Consider the following 25,791-nt stretch of genomic DNA (forward strand, 5'->3'; position numbering starts at 1 on the left):
TAACACTACAAACAAACAAACTTTACGCAGCTTTCTTTAAAAATTATGAATCCTGTACCGACATACAAAAAAATTGTAAATATATATTTTTTGGCCTCTTGTGAATCGACTCTTAATCGTCCATGTCTGCATCATGGCTAATTGTGTTGCAGGTGCCTCCAGTCCCACTGCGATCTCCTCCTCAGAGAAGCGTGGTGGTGGTGACGGTGAGAGCAGCAGTCCTCTGTCCTGGCTGCTCACAGAGTACCTGGACAACACAGAGTTGTCCCGGAGGTCGCAGCGCTGCAGGGAGGCCGTCTTCAACTCCAGGGTCCGCCGGCTCACACACCTGCTGGTACATGCGGACACCAGCCACACGGACACGCAGGACCTCAGGCCTCCCGTTAAATCCAGTGAGTAATACAACACGTGCGCGCGCACACACACACAGAGGCACACACACACACACACACACACACACAGGAACTCCTACCTCCTAAATTAAAATCTGTGGTTCTAAAACTTGTTTGTCTCAGGGCACCCCTGTAAATAACCTTCTCATCCACTGAACCCCTGATTTACATTGTTTCTTTATAACGCCTTATGTCATATTAACGGTATGTAAATCTTTCCCCCAAAGTTACAGTATGTCACGAGGGAAACTGGTGAGAATATTTGTTTCCATTCTGACAGACTGATTTATACCCCAGCATTCTTATTCTGGGGGGGAACATTCACCAAAAATAGCAGATCTACAAACTTACAAGAAACTTGGTGTGGTTTTTTTTCAGCCTACAGTACACCAAGTACAGTACAGTATCTCTGGTCCATTTTACTTTTAAGTATAGAGGGTCTAAGACCGTGATTGAACTGAAGTGACATTGATAAATTCCAAATATTTAAGTATTATATGGCAGCCCTGGACTTACCTAGGGGTGCGCTTGCGAAGATCTCTCACACACACACACACACACACACACACACACACACACACACACACACAGTCACACACACACTATTGCGTCATGTGGTTTACGATAGCTGGCGCTCTTCGCCAACATATACTTGCTAGGACTGATGCCTCTTATGTATGCAATTGGATTTCTACAGTGTAAAAAAAGGTCTGCGATGCATCCCAAACGACCTAAGCGACATGTTGTGAGCATGCAGATCATATTTTGCTGCTATTTTTGCTATCTACTGTAGTGGTTCCCAAACTTTTCAGGTCGAGACCCAAAAGAGAGATTAGATGTTTGCTCGGGACCCAAACTAGTGAAAATAGCCAATCTACAAGCACGTTGACAGCTTGTAGATCCGCTATTTTCACTACTTATTAATAATTCTATTTTTTTATTCGTGGCTTTCTTAGTTGTTTCTTTTATAAAAATATATAAAATTCCCTTTTTATTTTATTTTTTTTAATCTTTTGATATATTTTAAATTTAGATTTTTACTCAAGTCGTGAACCATACATTTTGGTCTGTGTGTTATGGAAACAGTGATCTACTTAGTGTTTACAGGCACGCAGCAACGCATGCGCACACACACGCACGCACGCATGCACACACGTACGTTAAAAGTGATGTTTGAGACAGTGATTGGAGCTGTTCATTCATTTTGTCTCCAGAAGGCATCAACCGAAGCAGGGATGTGAAAAGTAAGTAACTCCCCAGAGCCTTGTGTCATTTGGATCAGTGATTCTCAAATCGTTTCATGTCAAGTAATTCATATGTATTCACGGACCCCCATCTGAAAAGATTAAATAAAAATATTTTTTTCACGACCCCCATACAAGATTTGTGTTCAAATGTTAAAAATAAACATTCCAAATTCCTCAATGTGTTCAAGATTATTTGAAAATTAAGATATTTTCTAATTGTCAACATATAGGGTTAAAGTGGTTTTCCTCCTATATTCGTTTTGCTGGGGACCACCCGAAACCCCCTCGGGGTCCTCGTACCCCACTTTGAGAACCACTGATTTAGACTCTTACTGCTATTTGTTTATTTTCATGTTCATATCGCTGAGGACTTTGGCATTCTGCTTCTCCCTCCATATGAAATATATGTGCTGGTTCCACTTGCCAGCTGGTATTTGTGTCAAAGCTATGGTTGCACGATATTGACCAAAATAAATACAGATTTGAGATATTTCTGCTAAAATATCTGCCTTGCCATTTCCAGACGTACGTAAAAATGTGTGGCATGTCTGAGTATTTTGGAAATAATAATGACTACTTTGTTGCAGTCGGGCAGAAACCTCTTATTTCCATTTCAGGTTTTTTTTAACATAAATTAACGCCCTAGCCTACTTGATCATACTATAGCGTCACACAAAAGTAGCAAACGCAGTGAGAAGCGACATATTTTGAGCTTGTAGATCTGCTACTTTAGCTGTTTTTGAATTTGAATGCTGAAAAGTAACAGCTTTGGACATATGAGGGTTCCACCCGACAGACTATTTGCTTAATTTGAATAACGTTTCTCTTGGTTTGTGCAGTACGTACACTAGGTCTGACTTTGTGCACGGCGCCATTAAAATGTGTCCTGCTATAAACAACCTCTTGTCGTATTGATTTGAGTTTATTTGTCATTCTTGTTCATTTTTGACCAGTTTGCGATGTATTGTACCTTGCTATTTAAACGGGGGGTGATTAATGACAAAGCTAAAGCTCTGTATTCTGATCGTAAACAATATAGAGTGTTTGTTCAGAACTCTGCAAAGATATCATCTTAAATTTGATAGTCTTCCAGATCCATGTTAGTTTTCTTTTTCTTTCACGTCCAATTTCACTTGTTTATCCTGTATACCTTTATGAGGCCTCTCTCTCCTGATTAGATACAATTGGTATCCCAACCTGAAAATGTGTTTTCTGTTTAATAAAGACCTGGAGAGACAGGGAGACCCCTGTTAATGAACAAACACTCTGTAGCTACGGATACTGTCAGAATATAGAGCTATTTAACACTTATTTTACCAAAGAAATAATGACTTGCATTACACCCCCCTTTAAATAGTGTAGTTTTGTTGAGTTTTGCGCTGTTATTCAGATTGACATGTCTTCTTGTCTTCACAGATAAATGACTTCACTGATCCCATGACTTGGCTGCTTTCCCTCATTTTCATTGTGATCTTTTCACTCTTGACTTTTTACGTCGGATGAGACTGAACTTCATTTCTATTACTTTCAGACGAGCGAGAAGGCAATCGTAAAAAGACGACGCTTTTTTTCTGTCTTGACTGCTTCCATTGTTTCTTATCTTTTGTTATTTTACCCGCTAAGCTATATTTTTTATTTAACTTGTGTAGTTTGACCTTTGAGCTCTTTTACTTCCTTTTCCAGACGGCAAAGAGGGTAAGAACAAAGACGGAGCTGCAGCCGCCAACTCTTCCTCCTTTTCTGCCGCCACTTCCTCGGCCAAGACGAAGACGAAGGCCAGCAGCAACATCACTGGGATCGCTCAGTGTTGGCAGGGAGTGGTGCAGAGCCAGGTCAGTTTGAATACTTTATTAGTGTTGGCAGGGAGTGGTCTAGAGCCACTCCCCCCCCCGTTCTATAAACAGTCACACCCTGCCTCTGTAGCCAAATGTAATGAGTTTGCATCCTTCTTTAATAACAAAATTATTAACATTAGAGCTGGTATTATGAACATTGCTGCTGCTAGCACAAACTCGCAAACTGGAAATGGAGCTCATGCTGCCATGTGTGAAGTGTAGGGGAAGCCTGGTATCATTCTGTGCGTGTGCAGTAGATGAAGAGGAAGTCTGCAACACCATTTCACAGATGACGACATCCTCGGGTTCATTGGACGCTATTTCCACCCATTTTCTCAAAATAGTTTTAGACTGTGTTATTGGTGATATCCTTAAAATTGTAAACGGCTCCATTCAATCGTGGGTCTTTCCAGATTCTCTGAAAACCGCTGTGGTTAAAACCTTACCTAAGAAACACGACCTTGATCCCTCCCTGGCTGGGAAATTACAGACGTATCTCTAATTTGCCCATTTTTCACCAGCTGGATGTCTTTCTTCAGAATAATACGGTCCATAACGAATTCCAATCTGGCTTTAGGAAAGGACATAGCACCGAAACAGCACTTCTAAAAGTAATTAATGACCTTCGTCATGTTCGTGTTCGCCGATGCTGATTAATGGGTACTTTCTCCTGATTGTCAGAAATTGGCAACCCACCCTAACTTGTACTTTTTATTCATGAAGAAGCTGTGGACACTTCTTTTACTGAACAAACTCTATAACGATGATTGCTATCTGCATATTGAGCTTTAACCTTTTTACTGTTTTTTGTTGTTTTAACCAAAAAGTATCACTTACAAAGGTAACCCTATCTATAATTTCAAACATTGCTAATGACATTGATGATGTTTTTTAGGGGAGGAAAATAAAATTGATTCATAGATTAATCACAATGCGTACATGGACGATTATGTATCGATCCACATTCATATTTTTTGTAAGAAAGCTTCTTAAGGTTTTTGTTTGTTTGTAGTGTAATACAAGACAATGGCAGTAAATCAATCTGATTTAATCGTTTTAATTTTCATTTATTAGTCACACAGTGAGCATTATGCATTGGTACAATCATGCAACTTTAATCGATTTATAATCGAGCAGCGAGTACTCTGAATCGGAAGCGAAGTGAGACGATAATGTTTTTTTAATTTATTTATTTTATTTTTTTACTGTTTGCAGGTGAAGAGATTCCTGGACCTGTGGTGTGGCCACCCAGACTTTGTGGAGCGTTACCGTGCTCTGTACCTGCGTCTTCGGAAAGGCATGGAGGAGCTGTTTGGCCAGCACACCGGCTTCATGCTGGCCCTGAGGCAGGGCTTCTCTGCTGCCCTGCTGCAGCTCAATGTGCTCAATGCCATGCACGTGAGTAGTGGGAGAAGTACTCAAATGTTTTTCCTGAGACCAGATTCTGCAAAATGTCTTCTAAATCCGAAAAACCTATGCCCCACCCCTTTTAGCCAATTGGTATGAAAGCACTTGACCTTCATGCAACACTTCAGCCTACTACAGCAAATATTGTAGCAGCTAGAGGGTCGTTTAGGAAGATTTGACCAACCGCTGGCTGCCATTTTGAAAAATGGCTGCCACGCCCACCAGCATGAGAATTTGGGATGGCCCAATATCCAGATTTGTTCCCAATATATCTATCAACACTTCTCCCATATTTGGCGCTTTTATCATAAAATGAACGATAGGTTAGCTATGCCGCCCCGCTATATGCAGTAAATGCAGCTGAAGTGTTTGTGTGTGTGTGCAGGTGAGTGAGCGCTTTGCCCGCTACATAGACCGGCTGATACGGGAGAGTGGGAACGACAGCAGCAGTGAGGAGAGGACACTGAGCCGCCTGCAGCAGTTCCTGGAACCCATGCTGTTCCTGTCCGGACTGGAGATAGCCAGCACCTTTGAACACTTCTACAGGTCACTGTCATATTATTAGGATCATAACCGGTGGTGGAAAGTAACTTATTTACTTAAGTACATTTACTTAAGTACTGTACTTAACTCTTTGACTCACAAATTTATTTAACCAAAAAGGCCCTCACTGCTGCCTATTTTTCGTTTTTTACCTCACCTTTAAATATAGTCACAGAATATTCATCTTCACTATGATCACACAATCGTACAATTTTGAGGTATTTGTACTTTACTATTTCTTATTTTCTGTGCTTGTACTTTTAGTTCACTACTTGTCTGGCTCCACAAGACCAAGTTAACTCCAATACTTTTATTTGCACCCCGTTATATTAAACCAAGGGCCTAAATCGTCTGAGCTGCTCCAGTGCATGTCGCATGTTAACTCCAATAACCTCTGTGCGCAGGTACTACCTGGCAGACCGCCTGCTGGTGCAGAACAGGGTGTGGCTGGAGAGGGCCGTGGTGGACGAGATAGGAGCCTGCTTCCCCAACCGCTTCCCCCAGGGCATGATCCGCAGCCTGAGGGAGTCCCAGGAGCTGCAGCAGGAGTTCCACCTCTACCAGCTGCAGAAGCTGGACCGCGCCCTGCAGGACGATGACGAGCAGGACCAGGTTGGTGCTTAAAGTCCCCACTGCAAAGTTTTTTTCTAAGTTTCAGTTTGAAACGGGAGCCTATACGTTTCTGAACCAAAGATGTCTTTGGTGTGTCCTTTTTTCTTGGCAGGCAATGAAAACATGTTATTTTTGTATGTGTGTGTATAGATGGAGGACTGTGAGGAGGACTGTGCTCTATCAGAAGCAGAGGAGACAGAGGAGTCAGACATCACGGTGCTGGTGTTGTCTCCTCGGTGCTGGGCCGTGCCTCCTGCCTGTCACCTGGACCATCCAGACAAGCTGCACCTGCAGCCACAGCTGGCCTCCTACATCAACAGCTTCACTGACTTCTACACGCACAGTTAGTACAGTACTATCACCACTATACTCCTCTTAGGCTCCTACGTCAATCACTTCACTGACTTCTACACACACGGTTACTATTATTATCACCACTATATACTCAATCCTCCTACATCAACAACTTCACTTACTTCTACACACACACAGTTAGTACAGTATTATCACCACTATACTCATCCTACATCAAGCACTGATTTCTACACGCACAGTTAGTATTATCAACCCCTATAAGGCTGTCCACGAACATTCAGGGTTCGAACCTTTGCTCGTTAGGGTTGGCACTCGAATCTTAATTAATGGGCTTGAACCATTCTTTCATCAAAGGCATGCAAGGCGCATTTGCGCACCAAAGCTGAGACGGTTATGTAGAGAAATCTGACAGGCATTCAAAAGGAACTCAAATGTGATGTTAATGTCCTGTAAGTAGACTTAGAAATAAAACTAGTGTTGACTAATCATTACATGTGGCTCTTATTTTGAAGAGGAAGTTAGTGCACAGGAAGTCCGTTTCAGTTGTAAACAAGCTACCATGACACTTGTGATTTTTACTTTTTATCAAACCTTTTAAAGTCAAGGACTCTCCACCCCATCTGAAAACATTTTGTGCCACACGGACGACACCAATGACTACATTACTACTACGGTTATACCTTCTAATGCGTCCTTAATCTAATCTGTCTGTCTGTGTGTGTCCGTGTGTCCGTCCAGGCCAGTGTCTGTACGGTCTGAGTCTGGCGAAGCCTCGTCGTCTCCAGTGGACGTGGTTGGGTCACGCCGAGCTCAGCTTCGGCTCCTTGACGCTCGGCGTTAGCACAGTACAGATGTTCATACTGCTGCACTTCAACCAGACCAAGGTACACACACACACACACACACACACACTGTTTCGCAAACAGTGGGTACGGATATCAAAACATGATGAAAAAAATAAAATCCACCAAAAATGCACATTGTTTCATGAATGAATTCAAATATTTTTCAAAATTTCGTGAACAAATGTGACCAGATTTGACTGAGGGCCTGCCATCGTGCAGCCTCCAGCTGAAAAAACTGAATTTATTTATTTTTTATCCAAAATGAGTTTGTTTATGTTTATGTTTATTGAAGGATCCCCATTAGAGACACATGACTGAGCCTCTAGTCTTCCTGGGGTCCTGAATAAAACAAATACAATACAAATGTACAACTAAAAATACAATTTAAAATAAAAAAACAGAACAAAATAAAATGAATAGCACAGGCAGACTCTTCACATACTAGAGCATGTCTGAAATAAATGTCAGAGCTGAAATCGACATATAAATATGAAATAAATGCTTAAACATACATACATACAACTAGGTGTAATGTTAGTCCACAGAAGTGAATGTTTCAAGCCTGTTTTCTCAACTCGCTGTTTTCTGCAAGACATTACTCTACAAGCCATCTGTCTCTGTCCCTCTCCCTCAGGAAGTGAGTGTGGAGTCTCTCCAGCAGAGCTCAGGTCTGTCTCCCACGGTGTTGGCCCATGCTCTGTCTCCTCTGACAGGAGAGACAGGCATCCTCACTGCATCTGACCCTGACCAACTGACCCAGGGTAAGATTTACACACTGCCTGTTCTGTTTTCCAGATCGGGTCAATAGGCTCTATGCACGTACGCCATTTTGGAAATAACTCTTCCTACTTCCGGTAGGTGTTACCGATGATACTAATTAAGGCTCTGTTCCATTCTGGTCAACCAGAGTCGGGGTGCTGCTAATGTGCATGTTTGCTCACTGGAAACACTCTGCTACACCAGTGGGTCTCAAAGTGTCCTTGAGTGTGTTCCAAATGGACCCGTACACTCCGAGTTATGGGGGTCCTTGAAATTAAAACTTTTGAGAACCACTGTACACTAAATGCAACACAGCCTTAAATTTGTATCATTAGTAACACCTGTGAAGGAAGACGGAAGAGGCCCGGAACTATAGGAAATAATTATTTCCAAAATGGCGTATGTGCATAGAGCCTATTGCCGATCACCGATCGAGTTATTTGGAATGATAATCGGGGTGATTTTTAAATGATGGGCCGATTGATCGGAGCTCCTCTATTCATGTGGGAAGCCATGAGTTGAACAAGGCAAGAGGATGTTTTTAATTTGGGTTCCTCCTCTTCTCTGCAGGCACCCTGAGTCTGACCCAGCAGGCTCTGTGTGAGAGTTCAGACTCCACCCCTAGGTGGCGCCGCCTGCTGCCCAGACAGACGTACCTGAGCGTGGACGAGGACGCTGCTCAGATCCTGGAGAGGAAGAGGAACTTCCTGTACTGTCTGATTGTCCGCATCCTCAAACATGAGAAAGAGATGCACATGGACAACCTGGTGTTTAAGGTGAAGAAAGAATTCCATTGCTGCCCTATTACTGTATGTCAGTTGTTCTCAAAACGTTTCGTGTCAAGGACCCCCACAAAAGATAGGTATTTGCCCGTCGACCCCCATCTGAAAATGTTTTGTGCCAGGGACGCCCAGGAGAGAAGATTCAGCTATCTGCTGTTTTTGAATAGCCAATATATAAATGGATAAAACGTTTTTATGTTTCAGAATCAATGCTACAGTATTATGTGACCCCTTTTCTTTACCAAAAACTTTGCAAAGTCAGAACTGAATTTTACATCAATTAGATCCTGCCTAATTCCGGTCTCCTAAAAACGCGGCCACCTACCTGTACGTCACACAGGTTGGAAAAGTAAACCCGTTTGTCAGCCTCTCACACTGGGCCTCTTCTCTCTCTCTCTCTCTCTCTCTCTCTTCAGGTGTTGGAGTCATGTCGGAAAGACGAGGCTCCGGTGCGTTTCTCCTGCAGCACGGCAGACGTCCTGTCCTGCATCACGCACGTCATCAACCGCGGCTACGCCCAGCGAGGCGAGGACAGCCCCCACATCCTGCAGTACCTGCCTGAGGACCCCACCACACCGCAGAAGGGCCAGGCCCAGATCTCCTTCTCCCGGCTGGACGAGACCACGGCGGAGAGCAAGGCAGACATCAGGTCCAACTTCAACCCCTTTACAGAGCCAGGATATATAATATGATTAGTGTTTAATCGTAAGAACGAAAAAAATAAAAATCCCTGCACTATGATCTGTGTTGGTTTGCGTGTTGTTTCTTTGAGAATGAAATATGCTGGGCATATCGCTGGGCAGTAGGGATGGGACGATAATCTTTATCGTGATTAAAAATACCGCTCACAATCATATTGCAGAGATTTTATTTATCGTGAAATTGTCCTCCGTCATGCACAATTCACAATTATTTGTGAATTGTACATGCAGAATTGTGCATGAGTGCTGCATATCCGACTTAAATCCCTCTATGCTTGGTAAAACGGACCTGTAAAAAACGTACTTGAGTCTTTTTTGTGCTCTCTACCAAATATCTTTGCCAAAAATAGCCAATCTACAAGATAACAACGTTGCAAGCTTGAAGATCTGCTATTGTTTGCAAACGTTCCGTCCCAGAGTATGTGTCATTTTAAGAGTCTTGTTGATTTTCGCGATAATATCGTAAATCGCAATTATCTTAGTCACAATAATTGTGACATGACAATTTCATATCCCATCCCTAGATGCAAGGGGTTGACCAGGTGTTGGATGAAATTATATCTGTATGCTGATTTATTTAATTTTTTTACCTGTTACCAGCTGGAAGAAATTTTCACTTTATTGGCGAGCCAGTTTGGGCGGGTTAAATTATGTATAATGGGTGTGTTGTGTAGCTGTGTTGAGCTTCACCACGGCTAATTGTATTCTCTCACCAATGAATCCAAAAACAGTGACTGAATACTTCCATGGCCTTACTAAAAGCCAAGGTAACCTCAACGTCTTCTCTCAATCTCTGCCATGTCAATGTCGCTCGCACATGTGCGACAAATGAATGTAAACAAGACTAGTCCGTCACCCGTGTGACACAATAGTGGTGACCCATTGAATACGGTAGAATGATTACGCAACTACAACAGGCATCGGTGATAGGTCACCTGTTTTCGAGTAACACCGGGAGCCAAAAAAGGAATCGACCATTAACAGCAATTATAATTAGAATAGCCTTGTGTGTCTGAAGAACATAAAAATCCTTGCCAGTCAGCCTTGCATATGGAAATTCATGACCGATCTCGATGTTTAAAATAACAATTTAGCCGATATCCAATACTGATACCGATGTTTATTTAGTTTTTGGTGTTATTCCCCCTTTTGTGTCAGGGAAACAAATACATCTTCAATATAAGTAATAACCATAATCAGAATCTGCAGCTTGGTAGACAACAGATAACCAGACAACCAATACAACAACATACAGTAGCCAGTGTAAAATTGATGCTTATCGACAACAGATAAATATCGGCTAATGCCATCGGTTAAAGTCTGCTTTATTTACCGATATTGACCAATAATGGCAAATATCGTCCGATACGGATATGTGGCCAATATATCGGTGCATCCCTACTTCGTAGACTTGTATGACAGCGGTATCATCGGTAAATGACGGTATCATCGGTAAATTAATCGTTATGGCCTTTTGTTGTGTATTTTCAGACATTTAACCACTTTAGCCCTCAAACGTAGTAAACTTGACCTTTGGCTCTGTACTTGGTTGGCTCTTTTGGTCTCTACACAAAATCTCTTTGTGTAAAGCAGCCGATCTACAAACTCGGCACGATACATTGCGAGCTTGTAGATCAGCTATTTTCTGCGAATGTTCCCCCCCCAGAATAAGAATTCTATATAGGGTTTGGGTGGTTAATGTGAAGGGAAAAAAAGTTCCATATATGGATATATGTTTCCAGTAGGTCTACCGAGTGATTACCCGCCCTCCGTCGCTGCCATTCCAGCCAATGGCATTCGTTTCCGGTTGCTTTTTCGGGACCGGAGGTTCCAAGATGGTGGATTTGAATTTGCAGAAAAAGTGTCTTCAAAATGAGTGTAGAAACCAATGAGGCTCTCGTCGTCCACATTTTTTACAGTTTATGGTCCACAGAAATAAAGCATTTTTGAACATGCATTTCTATGGTAAAGATGAGCTGGAAACACTTCTCTTCCGGAAGCTAGCGTTTTTTGGACGGAGCACCCTGAACACTTCAAGTAGAAGATGGTTCCATTTTTGGAGAGGAGCACGTCAACTCGTCAGCTGCACTTTTTCCTCCAACCGATCAAACTGGAGGGAGAGGTGGTACTAGTTGTGAACTGCAACTTCCCTTCCAACTTCCCTTCCCTTAACTTCACTCCATCTTCTTTGGAAGGACTTTTTTCATATTCTAAAATGTTCCTCCATATAAACAAATATATAAATAAATTATGTGGACACTGAATGCTCTAATAGAGCTTTTACTTTTGTTTTTCTAGTTTTCTGTCTTACTGGTGAAATGATGTTCAGTACTAGAGGTCCTGGTAGGATAGAAAAAACGGGTTTGGACTAGGGGTCCCTGAGGACAAGGGCTGTGATCAAGATTTTTTACATCCACTTAGAAGTTGACCCTAATTGGCTCTGTGTACAACAGGGTCCTTCTACACCAAATCTTGTCAGCGATAAATTGCTCATCTACAAGGTCACAATGTGTCGCAACGGAGCTTATAGATCAGCTATTTTCGCTGAACGTTTCCCCCCCAGAATCGAGATGCAAGGTTTCTAACGCCTAATGTATTTTGTATGTATGGATCCTAACTAGGGGCGGTTTTAATCTCTATGTACCTCTATGTACTTGATTCGATTCCGATTCAGAGATTATAAATCGATTACAGATTCATTCACGGTGCATCTCGATTCCAATACATGATTTATTGCTTTCTAATGATCCATAATGAAAACAGATTAATTTACTTCCATTATCTTTTATTACTCTGCAAACAAACGAGCATTAAGCATCTTTCTTTAAATAAAATAATGAATTCTGTACCAACAAAAACATGATTCACTGTGAATCAAATCATAATCGTCCATGTCCGCTTCACAATCTATGGATAGATTTTATCTTCCACCACTAGACCCTAACCGTCCGTGTGTCTTCTTCTATCCAGCCTGATAGACCCCGAGTGCCGCTCCTCGGACACGGACGGCGTGCTGGAGGCGATCCACTTCTCCCTGGGCCGCACGCTCTCCCAGGAGGAGGTGCGGCAGCTGATGCACCGCACGGTGCAGCAGGTGTCAGGCACGCTGAGCCTGGAGAGCGACCGGGCGCAGCACCTGCTGGTGCACTGCCGCTGGAGCGTGGACCTGCTGGTGCAGCGCTACACGGAGCACCCCGACGCGCTGGCCACGGCGGCCGGCCTGAAGAACCCCGCCACGGGGCCCTCCGTGTCCTCCTGCTCCTCGGACCCCCAGTCACCTCCCTCCACCTGCCCTGTCTGTCTGGTGGCGCGCAGCGAGGACGAGGAGGAGGAGGCCCCCATGCTCTGCTGCATGCACTACTGCTGCAAGGTAAATGCATGCACACACACACACACACACACACGCACACACGCACACACACACACACACACACACACACTGTATGCTATCTGTAGATAGCTTTAAATCACAGCTCAATACCTATTTCTTTACACTTGCTTTAAGTAGATTTTTAATTCTCTGGTGTTATTCATATGTTGTGTTGTCATTATATTTGGTCGGATACACTGCCCTTTTTGCCTTTATTTTAATGTATTATGCTTTTGCTTTTCTTTTTTCTTTATTGCTCTGTCAAGCACCGCATTTCACGTCATGAAAGGTGTTATACAAATAAAGTTCATTATTATTATTATTATGCATTACTGCTGCAAGGTAGGAGAGGCACACACACACACACACACACACACACACACACACACACACACTGTATGCAACATCAGGCTTTAGATCAGCTCTGATGAGAACCACTAATTACAAAATTGTGTGTGTGTGTGTGTGTGTGTGTGTGTGTGTGTGTGTGTGTGTGTGTGTGTGTGCGTGCGTGCAGTCATGTTGGCAGAAGTACCTGACCGCTCGGATAGAGCAGAACTTGCTGATGAACTGTGACTGTCCAATCACGTACTGCCGAGCGCAGCCCACCTCCCAGTTCTACTACTCTATACTCACTGACAAGGACACCATCGCTAAGGTAACTGCAAAAACAAACCATGATTGAATACTTTATTAAGGCAGAAATGTAAAACAGTAAGACATTAAGCTAAAAAGATAACACAAAAAAGTCATCTTGCAACACAGCAGCCCCATATGCAACATATAATACATACAGTTGACAGGACAACTCTCCTCTGTTGCAGTACTCATTCTCTCGTGTTTCAGTATAACTCATTGTCTCTCTCTGGTGTGTTTCAGTATGAGAACTCGTTGCTGCGTGGCTACGTGGAGTGCTGCTCCAACCTGACGTGGTGCACCAACCCTCAGGGCTGTGATCAGATCCTGTGTAAGGAGAACCTGGGCAGCATGGGGACGTGCTCCAAGTGCTGCTGGGCCTCCTGCTTCAGCTGCAACTTCCCTGAGGTCGGTCTGTCTGCATGGCTCACTTGACCACCATATTGATTTTGACAGCATGTTTTTAGTTTAGTGTTAGTCATAGACTTTTGAATAAACTTCCATTTAGTTTTATTCACATTTTAAGTCATTTATTTGACTAAATATCATACTAAATCTACTGTTTATTTGGACGACTAAAATGCATCTTAGCAAACATGTCGTTGTAAATCTGTAATGACTGATTTGCTGCATGCCGAAAATAGCAGATCTACTCGCTTTTTTGAAAATGTCCCTGATCAACTCATTGTTGAAGAGGAGTGGTTTTCAAACAGTGGTCAGGGTACGACCAGTGGTCCTTGAAGCTGTTCCAGGTGGTCCTGTAACCAAATGGACTCTTATAGATCTTTAACTCTTGAGAGCCATATGGACCCATACGGGTCCATTTGGTTTAATTTTACACTCAAGAGTTAAGCATTACGGCATTTTCCAAGAAGTCTACACAATTAGAGAATGTAGAAGAATTGTCATTTGACAACAACATATTCTTTAGTTTTGGGTCTGAGACGCTAAATCTCATCAAATGGTGTTCTGTGGCTCAAATGCAGAATAAATAATGGGCCTTGAAATGAAAAGGGTTGAAAACCACTGTTGAAGAGGAGTGTTTCTGTAGTGTGACTGTTTGTGTTGCTTGCAGGCCCACTACCCAGCCAGCTGCAGCCACATGTCCCAGTGGCTGGACGACGGGGGCTTCTACGAAGGCATGAGCGCCGAGGCTCAGAGCAAACATCTGGCCAAGCTCATCTCCAAGCGCTGTCCCAGCTGTCAGGCCCAGATCGAGAAGAACGAGGGATGCCTGCAGTACGTTTACACGCACATGTCGCGCGCGCACACACGCACACGCACACGCACACGCACACACACACACACACACAGTCACACACACAAACAGGGCTGTCACGATTACACATTAATTTGACGTAATTAATTCGTAATTGTGATTAACGATTTAATTGTGTTTTTGGTGTTGGGAATTGCAACATCATGAATGGGAATTCCATTTCTGTTTGGCTTTTTATTTTGGCTTCATAATAATTAAAGTGCACAGGGCACAAAATAATTGAAATATACCATAAATGAATGGCATTTTATAAATGTTATACTAAAAATACAAGCATACAACAGGTTTTAAAAATAGCGGAAAGTGCTGATCTACAAGCTTACAACATGTCACAAAGCTTGTTTCAACATTGACACGATTATGCAGAAATAATAATTGTAATTATCTTAATTGCGATTAGACGATTATGTAATAATTGTGACAACCATACACACACACACACAACCACCAGAACATGTTTGTCTTAACAGGCAACAAGTTGTCCTCATAGTCAGGCCGCAATATATAACATCTAGTTAGTTGGGGCCAAAATTACATCACAACTGATCTTTTGTGAAATTGTTTACTGTATATAGCGGCCAATATTTCATACCAAACAAAAGCATTTGTTAGTTTGAAATGAACATTTACAGTTCTCTCTCTCTCTCTCTCTCTCTCTCTCTCTCTCTCTCTCTCTCGCGCCCCCTCCCCAGTATGACCTGTGCCAAGTGTAACCATGGTTTCTGCTGGCGGTGTCTGAAACCATGGAAACCAACCCACAAAGACTACTACAACTGTTCAGCCATGGTAGGCACACACACACACACACACACACACTCACAGCCATGGTGGGTACACACCAAGCCCCCAGAGCAGCTGAGAAACACTGAAGCCGCGCTACCCTACTGGCCAAAGCTGGGGCACGGTGGCACAGTTGGTAGTGCTGTCGCCTCACAGCTAGAAGGTCCTGGGTTCGATTCCCGCTGCAGGTGGGCAGTTTTGCTCTTATATTCAGTACGATCAAACTTTGATAAACACAGTTTTTCTCTGTGCTTCAGTGGGGGATTTTTTATGTTTTTTGTTTTGTTTTTGACAACGTTGGTAGAAGCTCCACTAACGTGTGTTTTTGTCCTTCAGGTGAGCAAAGCAGCTCGACAGGAGAAGAAGTTTCAGGATTACAACGAGAGATGTACCTTCCATCACCAGGCCAAGGTACACACACACACACACACACACACACACACACACACACACACACACACACACACACTTTATGCTCTCAAGAGTTAAAGTATTGTTAAACATCTGCATTAGTTGATTTACAAGAAGTCTACACAATTAGAGAATGTAGATTGTTATTTTTGATTGTTTGCCGCATCCTGTTATCTCTCCTAATGGTACCAATAAACATCCATACAGCATGGAATTGTGGACAAAATCGTATCCATAACGATAAGAAAAATATTCCAAGTCTTGGGTCTGAGAGGCTAAATCTCATGAAATGGTGGTCCGTGGCTCAAATGCCGCATAAACAATGGACCTTGATATGAAAAAGGTTGGTATCCACTGCTGTAATACATTGTCGCCTGTATTTTGTATGTGTGCTGCAGGACTTTGCCATCAACCTGGAGAATAAAGTGTCATCCATCAATGAAGCCCTGCAGATGAAGTCTTTGACCTTTGTCATCGATGCCTGTAAAGTCCTGGCTCAGGCACGCAAGGTAACACACACGCACACGTCATCAGCGCAATGAGCGCATCTGCACCAAATCTTTCTTAATTCATTCATTCAAGTTTTATTTATTCTCAAAGTTACACTGAGTAATTAAACTCATTTTCAGTGTCGTCGAGTAATACAATATCATATAAAAAAACATCACAATACATCAATTGAGCGCTGTGCCGTGCAGGCGTAGAAAGTACACACACACACACACAGAATTATAGCAGATCTACAAGCTCACAACATGTCGCAAGCGGCGCGTTGTGAGCTTGTAGAGCAGCTATTTTGGGTGTGCGGTACTGCCGCCGTGCAACGAAGTCGAAGTATATATGTAGGCTTGCACAATCTAAACTAAAATGAGCACATTCATTCATCTCGACCGGAGAACTACACTGCTGCAATGTGCACACCAAACGAGTGAAGTGAACTGGTACGAGACAGTAGGCTATGTAATGTGACATGTCACATATAAGTTTACTGTTCATTCAAATAATTTGTTACGACTAACGCAGGAGAGGCACCTCTCTCTCTCTCTCTCTGTGTCTGTCTGTCTGTCTCTCTCTCTGTCAATCCAGTGTCATTTCACAATTTTCAATCACACAAACTTTCTGACTGACAGGCACGTCTAGGCAATCAAGTTTATGCGATTATGCGATACTTAATATTATATTAATAACACTGTTATTAATAGCAAAGCAAGCAACTGCTCATTTGACTTTGATAACCAGTAATTTGGGCTGCAGGGCAGACTGGTTGGGTACTTTTAATATTAATATATTGTTTTGCAGGGTGGCTCCCGTGGCGGGACGGGCGCGTTATGAAAAAAAAGCCGGCCCGTGCATCACTAGTTGGTATACTGTGTGTACTCAATGTGTTTATGATGTACTGTAGGTGCTGGCCTACTCGTGTGTGTACAGTTACTACAACCAGGAAACCGAGAAGATGGATGTGATGGAGCAACAGGTGGAGGCGTTGGACCTCCATGGCAACGCCCTGCAGATCCTACTTGGTGAGAATCGATCGTGTGTGTGTCTTTTTTTTATAATAAACTTTATTTATATAGCACCTTTTTAAACAATGTTCCAAAGTGCTTAAAATAAATAAAACAATCAAGCGATCACAGCAATTACAACCAAAAATATAACAACACTATCAGGGGGAATAAAGGTGTCAAGTTCTGGGGGTTAAAAAGGCCTCTCTGTAGAAATGTGTCTTTAGTTTTGTTTTAAAAATAGTGAGGGATTGGTTTTAGGGACCTCTAGAAGGGCTAAGTTGGAGGACCTCAAGCAACGGACCGGCACATGTGGTTCCAGGAGGTCAGATATACATTCAGGTGCCAGGCCGTTAAGGGCTTTAAAAGTCAACAATCAAATCTTAAAATCAATTTTAAACGTTGCAGGCAGCCAGTGCAGTGTCGCTAAAACTGGGGTGATATGTTATATGTTACAGGTATTGCACAGCGTCGGTGGAAACATTGTTGATTTTTGACAGCAAATTTCGTTTTAGTCATAGTCTTTTGAATAAAATTACATTTGGTTTTAGTCATATCTTAGTCATCTGAAATGTTTTACTTTGAGTCTGATTTTAGTCGACTAAATCTACAGTTGATAAAAAAACGAAACAAAAAAACAAGATTTTACACTTGGCTGCGCGACGTGAGCTTGGCTATTTTCAGAGCGCAACTAAGCATAAAATGACTTGTCTTTTAGTTCTACTGGATCTCCACTAGTCCCTCCCTAACATTTTAGTTAGGGAGGCACTCTGAGCCCCCCACCACACGTATAAACGGTACTTTTTGGCCAGAAAGGGATTTTTTTTCACCGGAGGAAAAATATTCTCTATGAGGCAGTTCTCTGGGCAATATCGGTAGATTTAAAACCGAAAGTCCCTTAGCCTTATACTGCATAGCAGAATCGTAGAAGCAGTAGAAGGCTATGGACCAGAGCTAGGGCAACTCCAAAGCAAACTCCACATGTCCCAACATTTTATTTACCTGCCTTAGTGTCAACCCCTTACCCCTGTGTCGGATCAGTGGTTAGACTGGCATATTTGCCGATACTGATATGACAAATAAGGGCCGATCCGATACCGATACAGTATCGGGACATCTCTAGTTTTAGACATCATAGCTTAGTTTTTATTTAGTTTTCGTCAGTGAAAAAATGTAGTCGACGGACATCTTTCGTCATAGTCTTAGTCTACTGTCTCTGTTAGGTGGAAACCTGGGTCATATGTTTTGGACATATGACCCAGGTTTCCACCTAATTCAAAAACTAGCAGATCTACAGCTCGATACTTTTGTGTGACGCTGTAGTGTAGTATGATCAAGTAGGGTTAAGGTTACAGACCCTTCAATGTCTGTTTGGTTCCTAACCTATCATTCATTCAACTGAGTGAGCACCCCCTCAAGGACACCTGAGGGTCCCCTGGGCCTCAAAGTGAGAACCAGCATTATGAATGTCATTTAGATGTCATGTTATTCAGATAGACAATAGGTTTATTGATTACCTTGTATCCTACAAGTACATTGTCAATGTACAGATTATTATGTTGATAGTATATTGTTTAGACTGATGCTCTAGGTTCTTGGTTTACCTGTGATCCTAGTTCACAGAGGCACTGTGACTACACTGTCTCTCTGCATTTGATGTGTGTGTTTACCTAGCTTATTGTAAGTCGCTCTGGATAAAGGGTGTCTCCTAAATCAGTGGTTCCCAAAAGAGAGATTATACCAAAGCTAGTGATCTACAAGTGCACATATACACACAAGTATTTTCAATACTTAATTGTTATTATTTTTATTTATGGATTTAGATTTTTAGATTTGTTTTAAAATGTATGGAATTCTTTTACATTTTTCTTTGTTTTTATTTTAAAAACGTCTTTTGAAATATAAATTCTGGGATTTTTCGTCAAGTCGTGACCCATAGGTATGGATGAATGAACCATTGTAAGCGCTTTGGGTAATAAAAGCAGTCCATGAAATGCCTACATTGTAAGTAACACATGTAGTGCTGTGCTCCCTCCAGAGGAGTCTCTGCTGCAGTGCACTGACCTGGCCTCCTGCATGCGTCTGCTGAAACCAGAACATGTCAACACGGGCCAGGAGCTCATACGACGCATCCAGGAGCGCCTGCTGGCCATCCTGCAACACTCCACTCAGGTAACAGCACCACCGTAACTCATGGATTAAGACGTCCCCCCCCCCCCCCCCCCCCTTCCATTTCAAAGGGCTATTCTAAGCTCCCGCAGTAAATTTGTTCAGCAATGGGATAATTGTTTTTTGGGCGAGTAGATCTTGTTGAGCTGAAGCAAAAGTAGCTCTCAAGTCAAAAAAGCGTGGGCACCCCTTCTTACAGTATGTTCTCTGTCTTTGACCAACAGGACTTCCGGGTCGGCTGCCAGTCCAAATCAGGTCCAGAAACGGAGTCTGCCCAGGGCTCCAACATTTCCAATAAGACAGATGCCAATAAAAAGTCAGTATGTCTGTAAGGCAGTATATCTGTAAGTAAGTAAGTAAGTAATAAATAATATTAACTTGAAGAGAAACCATTTAACTCCAATTTTCAGGAAATTAAAATATACATTTTTCAGGAAATTAAAAACCTTTTATGAATACTGCCTCATCGAAGTTGGTGTTGTGACTTATATTTTCAAATCCATGAGAGGGGGAGAGGTGGTGGAGTTAGTTGCGTTTAGCAGACAGTTTGAGGGTCCAATGGAGTTAAGTGGTTTTGTCCGAAGCGCTTTTTACTACTTTGCATTGGTTCAATATTTTTGAAACAACACAGACGTAAAGGGTGTTCAATAGCACTGATTTATGCAAAAACAAATCAAAAATGGAGTTATTTGGTTTCCTCCTGACAGCAACGAATAATACATGGTTCTCAAACCGTTTCATGTTTACTGTTATTTTACCGTGGGTTGTTGTGATGACGTTCTCCTGTCAGGTCCAAGCCTTAGTTTAATAAAGCAATAAGCCACGAGAGGTCTCAGGTTACCGGGTATTTTACAATGGCTGGGAGGCGTAGGCAGATCCGACGAGCAGCGGAGGGTCTTCTACCCTCCCAGCCATTGTAAAATACCCGGTAAACTGGGGCCTCGAGTGGCTTATTGCTTTTCTAAAACGGTTACAAACATATAGCAATATTAACCTAATAAAACTATTAAATTCACAAAAGTAGCTAAGCTTTGCGCCCACCAGAGCGAGCCACACACTTCCTTGTTTTGCTAGGCAAGTAGGCTATGTGACGGGAGAATAGCGCTTGATGTCTTTACGGGGCTGCCTGGAGCCACACATTCACAGTCATGAGTGCGGGCAGTGCTTACACGCCCGCACGGCCAGCATGTGTAAGGCAATCAAGTGCTCCCATTCCCCAGTACAGCTACAAGGCTGCAGGATGATATAAAGTGATTGAAGGTGTGGATTATGGTGTGGATTATTATTAACGGTCACGTGACGGTAACCAGCCAATCAGAATCAAGTAACTAACCGTTTTAGAACTGTTATTTTACCATGGCTTGTTGTGATGACGATCTCCTCAGGGCCAAGTCGGCCTCGGACTCGGACGACTCGGACAACAACAACCGCGAAGACGGCGCGGAGGAGGACGCAGAGGAGGAGGACGACGATGAGTATGACGAGGAGTACGTCCCCGAGTGGCACGAGGACTACGACGAGGACGACATCGACGAGGACGACTTCTTCTCCGAGGACGACGAGTCTGAGAACCTGGAGAGAGACTTCAGCCCGTTCGACTGACCGACGCAAAAAAACACTCCGGAGTCCGGACGACGGGACCGAACCACTGACGGAGCTAACAGGCAGTGGTCGGTAAAACAATGACGGTTCACTGTTCAGACTTAACCCTAGCTATGCCAGAACATTCTGGAAAGAAATGGCAGATCTACAAGCTACATCTACAAGCTCGCATTACGTAGCTTGTAGATGGGCTATTTTCTTTGATTCTTTTTTTTTTTCATGGGGAAAAATAGTGGGCCTAGTATAGACCCCTGGAGGACCCCATCTTATTAAGCGGTTTCAGAGGGTTGGAAAATAAACCTGTGGAGGGTCTAACAATTATAAGATCATCAGATTTGGAGTGTTTGTTTAATTCAGAGTCGAGATCATTTAAAAATAATTAAGGGGTTATGTTAACGGTTATGACCTCAACTGTTATGGACATCATATATTATGTTTGATTTCAAAGAGAAATTCAAGACAAATAGGAATTTAAGTGGTGATTAGTTTCTCTCTCTCCTGACCTTTAACCATTCAAAATGGCTGCACTTGTGATGTCTCACTGTCTCATGTTGACTCTGTCATAACAGTAGGGTTTTTTGTTATGTTTTTCATATTTCTTCTGATGCTGGGTATTTTTGGCCTGGTAAACCGTCCCGGTTGAAAGACACTTGGAAATGTGAATAGGCTATGCACATACACCATTTTGGACATAACTCGACTACTTCCGGGCCTCTTCCGACTTCCTTCACAGGTGTACAGTATTACCGATACTAATGAAGGCTCTGTTCCTTGAAATTAGTATGATCGGTAGAAAAGGGGACCAGAAGTAGGAAGAGTTATTTCCAAAATGGCTCCTGTGCATATACCCTAGCCTGGCTTGGTCAGCCTCATAGCGTGGATTCACTGAAGATTCCTACCCACATATGAGTCTGGAGTTCGGCCCATAGGCAGCATGAAAAGTGGGCGTTAGTAGTTGCCTTGACATACAGACCCATCTAGCCAATCAGCGTAACAAAAAGCTGACGTCACCACAGATCACAGAGCTGTTTACTTTCTACGTGAGCGAGATATGTTGGATATATGTCAGTCTATCTGAAATAACGGCTGTTCTTATCGTTTCTGTGGAAACTTTTAAACTTGCTGCGCCGAGGGCAGCCATTGTTTTGAAAGTACTGCAGCATGAATGTTTCGTCACCATATACACATGAACCAATCAGAGGCTGCTTTTCACTGTTGTATGGACAGCCGTTGAAACGCAGTCACTGATTGGCCCCGGTCATTTTCTGATTTCTCCAGCTTCCGCATACTCTCTGCCAATGGGCCAAACTCCAGACTTAATGCGGGGACGAATCTTCAGTGAATCCACGCTATGAGGCTGGCCAAGCCACTGAAGCCAGGCTACATATACCCTATTCTGTGACCGGGATGGTTTACATGGCTGGCTAGGAGATGGGGGGAGATGTTTGTCGGGGAACAAAAAGGCCTTTTATGTTGGGTTTGATACCAGTTCTATTGCTGCTGTTTTATGTTAGGTATTTTTTTTATTTAGCCATGCAAATGAATCAATAATTAAGAAGGGATTATTCAGTCCATCGCGAGACATTCTGTTAGGCCTAAATATAGGCCTATGTATCTATGTTATTATTGTTATATACTGGTAAATTGAGTTGGCACGATTTACAAATCTTTGTTTTCATCACAAGTTTTGCCTTGATTTATTTTTGAAAATTAAAAAGATTGCCTTCATTTGAGAATAAAATAATAGAGTTCACACTTGGGACACTTGTGTTCCTTGCTAACTTTGGGTTAGGTTTATTTGTAAAAAGAAAATATATATACAGTACAGGATATGTTTTTGTTGGCTCTACCAGAAGGCTATGGGTTTCGTTAACTGCATCTGAAAAGGCGATGCTGCGTTGAACTAATGGACGTAAACATGCTAAGCTGTCTGGATGTCCGGGATATGTCCTGAAGAGGAGCGATATCACACAAACACCTCTTGAATTCCTGCAATAGTGTCAGTGAAAGCGACACCGTCATGCGATGGAGTATAAAGCCTGATTTATACTTGGCTGCGTGCCACACATGCAAGATCTGCATTCTCACACGCTTCACACTGCAATGGGTTGCGAGCTTGCAGATCTGCTATTTTCACAGCCGACCCTAGGCATGCAATCAATTATAAACCACGCTTAAATGAGGCTTAAAGTACCATGGCTCACTTGTTGCATTATTTGCTAAGCAAAAAACGAAAATCAAAAAACCAATGGAAAGAAAATAGTTACTGTACATGCACTTGTTTGTTTTGTTGTCCTCCTAAAGGACATTCTCGTTGATGTTCTGTACAATGTTAAAGCTTTTAAAAAGATATCTGGTTTCCCAGTGTCCGGTAAGCTGTAATTTGAGAGATCCTATATTCTTATTGTTCATGTTCCAAAATGTTCTATCTTTCAGAGTTCGTTGTGCGAAGTTGTGCGACTTCAGCAGGCAAACTAAATAAAAGCTGTTTTTTTCTGCTGCCATGCAGGCTGAAAAATATGTTTATTGAATTTAATTTAATTAAACTGCATTTACATTTGTTTTAAGTCCATTAGCAAATTTCGAGGCTGATCAGCAAGTTACTCCAGAATAATAAGGATGGTGGTTCACACCTAAACTATTGACTACATCGACTGCAAATCTCAGTGGTGGAACGTACTGTAACTAAGTAAATTTTCTGTGTACTGTGCTTAAGTACAATTTTGAGGTATTTGTACTTTACTTGAGTATTTCCATTTGCAATACTTTTACTTCTACTCCACTACATCTCAGATCCTCCACTACATTTATTTGAAAACTTTAATTACTATTTACTTTGAAGATTTTGTTTATTACAAAACATGAACCACTTCAGCCCTATACTCATTCTGCCATTTGAAAATAGCTGAGCTTGTAGATCTGCTATTTTCAAAATATTGTTATGCTTTTGAAAACTTGAAATGGTACATTCTGCATAATGAGTTATTTTACATTTGGTGCTTAAAGAACATTTTTATACCAAATACTTTTGTGCTTTTACTCATGTAAATTTAGAATTCTGGATTTTTACTTGTAACAGAGTATTTCTACATTGCAGTATTGATACTTTTTAAGTAAAAAAATGTGAGTACTTTTTCCACCACTGGCAAATCTATATCATTCACTGTTGTCTTTGTTACAGTTGTGGCGTAGAGTGTTGACATTGCTATCCACTTGAGTTAGAATTATAGTTGGTGTGAATGGCCCTTTGGGCCAGTGCATTGTTCTCAAACATTTTACTTTCAAAGATCTTGAGAAGAGCACATTGTGACTCCCACACACTGTCGTCACACAAATGTTTAACCCATTAAGACATGTCCTGAGTGCGATTATTCAAATGGCCCGGAATGGTCCATCTGGTTATATTTGGACACACACAGTTACATCCCTTTTATGGTCTATTTGGAGTTTTGGACCCCTCTTCAAGTAACCCTGAGAGTCCATGGACACCACTTTGAGAACCACTGCTTTCCTTATGCTCTGTTCACACTAGAAGCCCAAATCCGATTTTCATTCTGATCTGAATCCAGATTGGAATCAGATTGGTTTTGTCAAGTCTGAACAGCAACAAAAACCCACTTGGAAACAGTTTTGCTCATCTTTGAACCACATTAATAGATCTGATTTCTACAGATGTGTCAGTTTACTTGTTTGGACACTCAAACACTGAATGCTGATTTATAATGTGTGAAAATAGCCAATCTACTGTTGTGAGTGATGAGTGTAGAATGGATCTACACTGTATGGAGCGACACTGATGTATGACAGAAGTGAAATTCCTTGTCCTTCAGATCAAAGATAATGCCACATTTATCGGTTCCACTTGCTGTGCCAACTGCCATAAAACTCTAAAAAGGACAAGTGACAAAAGTGTATTGGAATATTGAAGGAGACAGTATTATATCACAGAATGTAGGGTAGGTTTTCCCTCCAATTTTATTCAATATCAATTACCGTATTAATATAGCTGCAAGCAGCGACAACGGGGGCCAAGCAATACGGAAAAAAAAAAATTCAATAAGCCATATAAACAGAACACTAAGTTGTGAGAATGAGCATTTTAAATAGCTGACCCTAACCTCAGTAAAACTATATACCTAAACCTAACCTTTGTGGAAGCGGTGGCCGAACGGATTGCGGAGCGGTCTTGATACCGGAAGGTCGCCAGTTCGAATCAGCGGTCCGACACGTTAAAATTACCACCGCTGAAGTGCCCTTGAACAAGGCATTGAACCACTATGATGAAATGTTCTATGAGCAGGGCCTGGCTGGAAACAAGTTCTTGAGCTTAGCCCAGATAACCTGGGTAAATATAGTAATCATTTCATTTCATTTCATTTCACCTTAACCCTAACCCTGAACTCAGTAAAACTATGTTAAACCTAACCTACAGTATTAACCCAAAAAGTATATTATACAGAGAAGGTGGGGTCCTGAGAGGAGAATAGACTTTCAACAACACAAAACAGCCTTTGTTTCGGTGAGTGAGTAGCAAAGTAGTGTTGTTTATTTTGACTAAAGTCGGTAGCCCACGCACAGCAGTGGAATTTTCTTTCCATGTGCAA

The 25,791-nt window shown here is 42.2% G+C and overlaps 1 protein-coding gene across 6 annotated transcripts in view; it reads left to right on the plus strand.

Moving 5' to 3' along the window:
* Positions 1 to 23,705, plus strand: part of cul9 (cullin 9) — a 56,336-nt gene extending 32,631 nt beyond the window's left edge. For 5 of the 6 annotated variants that reach the window (XM_079512793.1, XM_079512790.1, XM_079512795.1 and 2 more), the window contains 22 exons: positions 153 to 392; positions 1,607 to 1,636; positions 3,323 to 3,471; positions 4,690 to 4,872; positions 5,267 to 5,427; positions 5,829 to 6,036; positions 6,187 to 6,379; positions 7,090 to 7,235; positions 7,831 to 7,957; positions 8,526 to 8,731; positions 9,154 to 9,386; positions 12,409 to 12,808; positions 13,326 to 13,466; positions 13,688 to 13,852; positions 14,520 to 14,683; positions 15,416 to 15,509; positions 15,840 to 15,914; positions 16,313 to 16,423; positions 17,317 to 17,434; positions 19,455 to 19,588; positions 19,810 to 19,901; positions 20,971 to 23,705. In XM_079512793.1, the coding sequence (XP_079368919.1) occupies positions 153 to 392; positions 1,607 to 1,636; positions 3,323 to 3,471; positions 4,690 to 4,872; positions 5,267 to 5,427; positions 5,829 to 6,036; positions 6,187 to 6,379; positions 7,090 to 7,235; positions 7,831 to 7,957; positions 8,526 to 8,731; positions 9,154 to 9,386; positions 12,409 to 12,808; positions 13,326 to 13,466; positions 13,688 to 13,852; positions 14,520 to 14,683; positions 15,416 to 15,509; positions 15,840 to 15,914; positions 16,313 to 16,423; positions 17,317 to 17,434; positions 19,455 to 19,588; positions 19,810 to 19,901; positions 20,971 to 21,187 (3,587 nt within the window). In that variant the 3' untranslated portion in view covers positions 21,188 to 23,705. The remainder of the gene's footprint in view (positions 1 to 152; positions 393 to 1,606; positions 1,637 to 3,322; positions 3,472 to 4,689; positions 4,873 to 5,266; positions 5,428 to 5,828; positions 6,037 to 6,186; positions 6,380 to 7,089; positions 7,236 to 7,830; positions 7,958 to 8,525; positions 8,732 to 9,153; positions 9,387 to 12,408; positions 12,809 to 13,325; positions 13,467 to 13,687; positions 13,853 to 14,519; positions 14,684 to 15,415; positions 15,510 to 15,839; positions 15,915 to 16,312; positions 16,424 to 17,316; positions 17,435 to 19,454; positions 19,589 to 19,809; positions 19,902 to 20,970) is intronic. The other variant, XM_079512794.1, reaches the window with a different exon arrangement.
* Positions 23,706 to 25,791: the final 2,086 nt, after the last annotated feature.

This window comes from Electrona antarctica (genome assembly GCF_951216825.1).
Source record: "Electrona antarctica genome assembly, chromosome: 10".
Classification (NCBI taxonomy): Eukaryota; Metazoa; Chordata; class Actinopteri; order Myctophiformes; family Myctophidae; genus Electrona; species Electrona antarctica.